At 47.4% G+C, this 7,221-nt stretch overlaps 1 protein-coding gene across 1 annotated transcript in view; it reads right to left on the bottom strand.

The window, feature by feature from the left end:
- Positions 1-5,977: 5,977 nt before the first annotated feature.
- CUNH2orf42 (chromosome unknown C2orf42 homolog) overlaps positions 5,978-7,221 on the bottom strand; it is a 31,579-nt gene continuing 30,335 nt past the window's right edge. The window contains exon 9 of the mRNA XM_012807385.2: positions 5,978-6,649. Within this exon, the coding sequence (XP_012662839.1) occupies positions 6,441-6,649 (209 nt within the window). The 3' untranslated portion in view covers positions 5,978-6,440. The remainder of the gene's footprint in view (positions 6,650-7,221) is intronic.

Here is a 7,221-nt window from a genome sequence, read left to right as displayed (position 1 = left end):
AAAAAAAAAAAAAAAAAGGCCCAAGTCTGATACACAGGAGTCCTTCCATGAACCCATCCATGAGCAAGGCAAAGTGGGGGCAGTGCTCTGACTTTGTCTTTGGGGCTTCCCTTGCCTCACATGCCATCCTTCATCTGCCACCTAAACTGGTTTTGCCATGATACAATGGCAGGAGTGGCTAAGAGTGGGGATAGGCAAAGGAAACCCATAGTGTAATATGCCTTTACTCAAGCCCTCCAGATCAATGGTTCTCAACCTTCCTAATGCCCTGACCCTTTAATACAGTTCATGTTGTGGTGACCCCCAATCGTGAAATTATTTTTGTTGCTACTTCATAACTGCAATTTGCTACTGTTTTGAATCATAAATATTTGATATGCAGGATATATTTGCATTGTTACAAAAGGGTCACGACCCACAGGTTGAGAACTACGGCTCTAGATGGTCCTGAACGTCTCATACTCTAGAGAAGGCCTCACTAGGTACTGCCTCTTTTCAGAGCCCTACAACTCCACATCCCTGCTACAAAATGTGAGGTGAATTTAAACCTGCTGAACCAGTTTTCTCACCTATATAAATGGGAGGTAATGAGTCCACCTCCCTCATAGGTCCCATGGGAATCAATGAGATCACATGTGTTAAAAGAAGAGGACAGTCCCTGACACAAACCAAATAAGCACTTCAGGATACAGTCCTGTTCTTCCTTACAGGAGATAGTTTTGAACTGTTACACCAGCTTCATATAAGATCCTGGACGCTGGCCTGTCCCCAGGAGTCAAGCCATCCCAGGAATGATGGATGACTTGACCATAGCAATGTCATAAGGTGAAAGAATACAGGAGGGCACAAGAGGAGAGAGAGAGCTGAAGGGTGCTAAAGACGGGGGTATCAATGGTAAATAGTAGGAACTGGGGCACAGAGAAAAAAGGGGCAACATCGTCTCCTGAATTTATTTTTGGAGACAGAGTCTCACTTTGTCACCCTCGGTACAATGCTGTGATATCACAGTTCACAGCAACCTCAAACTCCCGAGCTCAAGTGATTCTCTGGTCTCAGCCTCCCAAGTACCTGGGATTATAGGCGCCCGCCACAACACCTGGCTATTTTTAAAGACCGGGTCTTGCTCTCGTTCAGGCTGGTCTTGAACTCCTGAGCTCAAGCCATCTGTACATCTCAGTCTTCCAAAGTGCTGGTGATTACAGGTACGAGCCACTGTGCCCGGCCCTCCCCTAAATTCAGGTCCCAGGTTCAACTCATCGGATCACGAATGAGCCCTCTGCCACCTTTTATTCCAAAGCCACTTTGTGTAGGTCATATTGAGAAAAGGGAAACTTCCGCAGCCAGTACACAAAACCACACAAAGTCTTTTGTTTTAAGGGTTACCCAGACATTAATGCCTTTACAAATTGGCTTTATGGACCTGGTGAGAAAAAGTGGAAGAGGAATTTATTTTGATTGACCGCCCTACCTACCACGTGCTAAGCAGGGACTAACAAGTGTGTCAAGCGGACAGTGCCAATGGTACTTTACAAAGGGGAAAACCAAGCCTGGGAGGTTCTGATGGCTTGTTCAAGGCAAACAGAACACAGGGAATGGCGGCCCAGGAGTTGAAATCTTCTTCCAGAGAGCCCGTCCCTTCCCTTTCCCCAACCCGGGCAAGGGTCGCTAATGCCAGGGAGGCGGAGGACAACGTGAGCCGAGGCAGGGAGGGGCCTGGGCCCGGGGGCGTAGCAGTCTGGAGCTCGGAGTGCGACCCGGCGCCACGTCCCCCGAGTCTACACCGCGGCCTAGAGGACCTGCGGACCCCTTTCCAGGTACAGCCGCCCAGAGTGTCAGGAACTCGGTACCTGGCTGGCCAACGACCAACCGCGCCCCTCCCCGCCGAGCACGCGCGCCCGCCTCGTCAGCACCTTTCTCGCCGCTCGGCCCCACAGCGGGTCACGAGGCGAGCGCAGCCCGGTCAGGCCCTGCCAGGCCTGCCTAGCACTGGGCTGGGTGCCACCCCTCCTCCTCTGCTCTTTTTTCTTCCCCTCTCCTCCCAGCGCCGGCCTCAGCGCGCGCCACGTCCCCGGCCCCACCCCCGAGAGCCACGCGGGGAACCCCGGTGACGTCACCACTCTCAGCGCTCGCATTCCCGCGCTCTCCAGAAAAGACGCGAAGGTGGTGACGCGTCCCGGCGCCAGTGCGGCTGCGCAGGCGGCGCCGGCAACTGAACGTCCTGCGGCGCCTCCTGGTGGAAGAAAAGCCGCCGCGCCGGCCGGAAGCGGCGGGAGGGCCTAAAGAGAAGGTGTCTGACGTCATCTCGCGGTGGCGAGGGGGTGGCTGCGCGTGACCAGGCCCCACCCGGTGAGCCCTGCTGTCTTTCTGTTCTTGGCTGGCTGTAGGGAGTGTGGAAGATTTTGATTTTGTGCCCCTTTTTGCCTGTTTTCGGACTAAATGTAATGTCCGTCACAGAAAATCTGGAGAAAAAAAGGGAAAAGCTAGGGGAAAAATGATTGAAAGGGATTATCAGTACCTCAGTCATCTTGAACTTTTCATTTTCTTTAAGCCTTTTTAATTTAACGATTTGTGAACCTACAATGTTTCATTATGTTTACTTTAAACCTTTATTTTTCATTTAACAAAACTGTCATCTTACAACGTAAGGTCGTGTTAAGTACAGTAGAGAGAGTCTCAAGAAAGTGTAAAAAGCACTCTTCAAGCCTAAGGCTGAAGTTTGAAGAGGACTAAAGAAGTTCAAACAATAGACGAAATGAGCAGAAATAAGTGACTCACTTGGAGGTTTTGGTGTGCTGATACCTCCAACCAGAGGATGACACTGGAGTTCAGAGGGTTAAATAAATTGCTCGAGGTTGTACTTGTGACTATAAGGGCAGTAGAAGTGGAGTTTCGAACCCACGCCTTAGGGTCTGAACCTTAGTATAGTGAAAGACAATGAAGACAGTGAAAAGTGGTCCTGGGCAAAATGGATTAAAACAGCAGAAAATTTACACAGCTTCAAGAACCCACTTTCTGCTTCTGGAACTGTTGAGTTGCAACTAGTTCCAAGGAGCAAGGCTAGTATCCCCATCATTTGGAGCAGTGCCACCTGGGGCCACTCCTTGCTGAGTATCAGCGTCCTTCCCCTTCAGTAATGGTGAAAAGTGGGAGGGAGGCTACAGTAGGTAGTCCGGCATTGGACCTTGCTGCTCAAAAGTGCTGTCTGCAGTCCAGTACTTTCTGCATCACCTGGGAACTTGATGATAGAAATTCAGATACTTGGACCCCATCCTAGAACTTCTGAATCAAAATATGCATTTTCACTGAATCCCTGAGTCCTATGCACATTCAAGGTTGAGAAGTGCTACTGTAAGTTACCCTGCTTCCTTGGTGAAGCAGATGGGGTGGTAGAAAAGTGTGAAGGGTGATTGCAGAGTTGGATATTGAGAGGACAGGCAGAGAGCAAGGTTATTAAGGAGGATTAAAAAGAATCAAATGTCAGAACATAATCATAAGATACAAAAGAGGAAAACTAGGAAATAAGGATTTGAGAGTTTTGGGTTTTTTTGTTTTTTGTTTTTTTTTGAGACAGAGCCTCAGTAGAGTGCTGTGGCATTACAGCTCACAGCAACCTCCAACTCCTGGGCTCAAGCTAGTCTCCTGCCTCAGCCTCCCAAGTAGCTGGGACCACAGGCCCCCGTCACAACACCTGGCTATATATATATATTTTTGTTTGCAATCGTCATTGTTGTTTGGTGGGTCCGGGCTGGGTTGGAACCTGCTACCTTAGGTGTATGTGGCTGGCGCCTTAGCCACTTGAGCCACAGGCGCCGGAGCCTGAGAGATTTTTTAAAAGGAGAATTAGGTTGAGGGGATCCATCTTGGGAAAATACACAAATAAGAGACAAAAGGTCTGTTCCCTGTGGCTGACTTTTCTGTGTTGTCTGTGACTTATGTTTGTTAAAGTCCAGTTAATTCAAAGGGCTGGGGAAGGGCAACCCCTACTTATCCCCTTCAGCAGAGTTAAGTGGGGTTTTCCTGGGTTCTTCTAGTGGAGGGCATGTTCTAGGCTTTTACTGACATGGGAGAACTGGGGATAGGAATTGGCTTAGGTACTTACTCAGTAGCTGGGGGCTAAAGTATGGTATGTGCATGTGGGCTGAAGGGAAGGGCAGGGTATGAGCACCAGCCTCCCACAACAGCAGTCCTTGAAAGATGGGGTGAATATATATTATTGGGAATTGCTGGCCCCAGAAGACCACAGGGCTAATAACATCTGGTACCCTGAGAGAGTCAGACGGCAGGCTTGCAGACCTTCACTTAGGTGGGTGGTTCTTGGAGTTAGATTTTCTGGTGGTTACCAAGCGGCTTCTAAACATTAGCAAGCTGTTGAGATGACAGTAGCACTGGTAGGGGCAGGGACATAGTAGGTTAGAAACACCCACTGGGTGGAAGAGTATCAGGTTGTTCTCTTGATGGTCGTGATGTTAAGGTGCCAAGCCAGGTTTCCTAGAGGAAGGCAAGTTAGGAAGACATCCCTCTCAGACCCATCAATACACTCAGCCTGAGGATAATCATTCTATATGGTGGACAGGAGGCTGTGTGGACATGGAGAGTTCCCTCTAGTGCTTTCAGTTACTTTCTTGAGACTGGGGTTACCCCTTGAATCAGTGAGTGGAGTAGTTTTCCTTCAGTGGGGAAGCCATACTTTCAGGCATTCCAGGAGCTTGAAGTCCTACAAGCGCCTGCCACAACGCCCAGCTGTTTTTAGAGACAGGGTCTTGCTCTTTTTGAGGCTTGTCTCAAACCCATGAGCTCAGGCAATCCACCTGCCTTGGCCTCCCAGAGTGCTGGGAGTACAGGCATGAGACACTGCATCCGGCCAGAAAAATGATTGAGAATGTAAGTGAAAATGTCTGGCACTAGGCAGTACCTGTGGTTCAGTGGGTAGGGTGCGGGTCCCATATACCAAATGTCTTCATTCGTACTGAGAGCGAATGAAGCGCCAGAGAGAGAAAGAGTGGGTCACAGACCCTGATTTCAGGGGTCCCAAGGCCCAGCCACACCCAGCTCTAGCCCAGCATTAGTCCAGTTCTGTTTTAGTGTCCTTGAACCAGTCATAGACTCCTATTTTGCCCAAGCTGGTTAGCTGGTTTTCTGTCAATTGCAATTGAAAGAAAACTAAGAGCTTCCTTCATATGGATTTTTGTTTTTTTTGGCTTCCCAAGGACAATGAAGTATAAGAAATTTATATCAAAGTAACATTATAAAAACAAAGAGTACCCTGGCATCATAGCTCACAGCAACCTCCAACTCCTGGGCTTAGGCAGTCCTCTTGCTTCAGCCTCCAGAGTAGCTGGGGCTACAGGCGCCTGCCAGAAGGCTGGCGATTTTTTGTAAATGAAAGTGCCTGGCACTGGGCGGCACCTGTGGCTCAGTGGGTAGGGTGTGGGCCCCATATACCAAGGGGGCGGGTTCAAACCCGGTCCCGGCCAAATTGCAACAAAAAAATAGCTGGGCATTTTGGCAGGCATCTGTAGTCCCAGCTACTCAGGAGGCTGAGGCAAGAAAATTGCCTAAGCCCAGGAGTTGGAAGTTGCTGTGAGCAGTGTGACGATACAGCACTCTACTGAGGGCGATAAAGTGAGACTCTATCTCTACAAAAAAAAAAAAGAAAGTACCTGGGCACATAAAAGGCATATAGGAAATGTTCATTTCTTTCTTTCCTCCTTAAAGACAGGATTCCACTTCTGTGTCTTTCAGTATCTTCATTCCATCATCAAAGAACTCGGAACAATTGTATTTTACCAGCTGTTAAACGTTTTGGAGAGTAAAGAAGGAAATAAATATTAAACGAATATGTAATTACAAGCATTAGTTTGAAATGTCAATATTCCCTTGATACCTGATACCTGATCTCTTTGTCCTATTACACTATCAGTTAAATCTCCTCAAAAGTTTATAATTTTATAATTTAGGCCAACATGAGGAATTATTTGGAAAAATTAATGACACTCCGCTTTATTTGAGAACAGAATAAAGCCCTGGGCTAGAACTCTGCCTGGATAGTCCTTAACATTCTGCCCTAAGCAGGGTATAGTTAACTTTCCAACACTGTTGGTGTAAAGCTGAATGGTCCTAACTTCTTAGAGATTAGACAAAGTCTGAAACATTCTAAAGGTGAATCCTTAAGAAGGAAAATGAGCTTGTTTTCTTTTTGTTCCCTTCAAAAATACTGCCCAATGTATAATGAAGCCGGTACACAGCAGCACCAGAAAGGCCATTTACAAGAAGAGTTTTTCTTCAACAGAATCTACTTGAAAGTGTTGAGAAATTTTATCTTAGCTAAGAGAAGTTTACTAAGGAACAAGGGCAGATATCTAAGTGCCTAACTAGTATTTAAAGTTTTCAAGGGGTGGGGATGTGCAAATTCAGCAATAAAAAGATTTTCTTGTTTTGTTTCAGGGGAAAGTGATAGTGGTCAGAGGGGCCAGTTCCAAGGGCTGGTCCAGAGAAGGTTGCTGGTCGTGGTACTCTGCCACATGCCCGTTCCGGTGGTGACCATACTCAAACTTGATCCGCAACTCGCCAATCTTGGACTGGGGAAGGATATCTGGGATCCACTCAATGATGAAAGGTGTTGGCTCCTTTTGATCTGGGGAAGTGTTGCCTAAACAACAACAAAAAAAGGAACACTATTAGTACAATTCCACCTCAAATGGATATTCCTAATATCAAGAAGCTTGAATTGGATCAGAGACTACTCAGGTTTGCTATGAGCTAAGATGCCATGGCACTCTACTAACGGTGACAAAGTGACACTCTGTCTCAGAAAAAAAAAATTTGCTGAGTGTGGCCCAGCTACCAGAAGGCTGAGGCAAAAGGTTCACTTGAGCCTAGGAGTTGGAAGTTAAAGTGAACTATGATTATGCCATTGCACCCTAGCCTGGGTAACAGAGCAAAACTTTGTCTTTTTCTTTTTTTTTTGAGACAGAGTTTCACTCTTTACCCTGGATTTAGTGCCATGGCATTATAGTTTACAGCAACCTCAAACCCCCCAGCTCAAGCAAACACCTTGCCTTGGTGTGTGGAGTAGCTGTGACTACAGGTGCCTGCCATAATGCCTGGCTAGTTTTTCTATTTTTAGTGGAAACAGGGTCTTTCTTTTGCTCAGGCTGGTCTCAAACTCCTGAGCTCAGCTGATCCACTGGCCTTAGCTTCCCTGAGTGCTAGGATTACAGG

Source organism: Otolemur garnettii, unplaced genomic scaffold, assembly GCF_000181295.1.
Source record: "Otolemur garnettii isolate 467f Iridium unplaced genomic scaffold, OtoGar3 scaffold00068, whole genome shotgun sequence".
Classification (NCBI taxonomy): domain Eukaryota; kingdom Metazoa; phylum Chordata; class Mammalia; order Primates; family Galagidae; genus Otolemur; species Otolemur garnettii.
The sequence above is the reverse complement of the archived record's forward strand: the minus strand, read 5'-3'. Positions and strand labels throughout refer to the sequence as shown.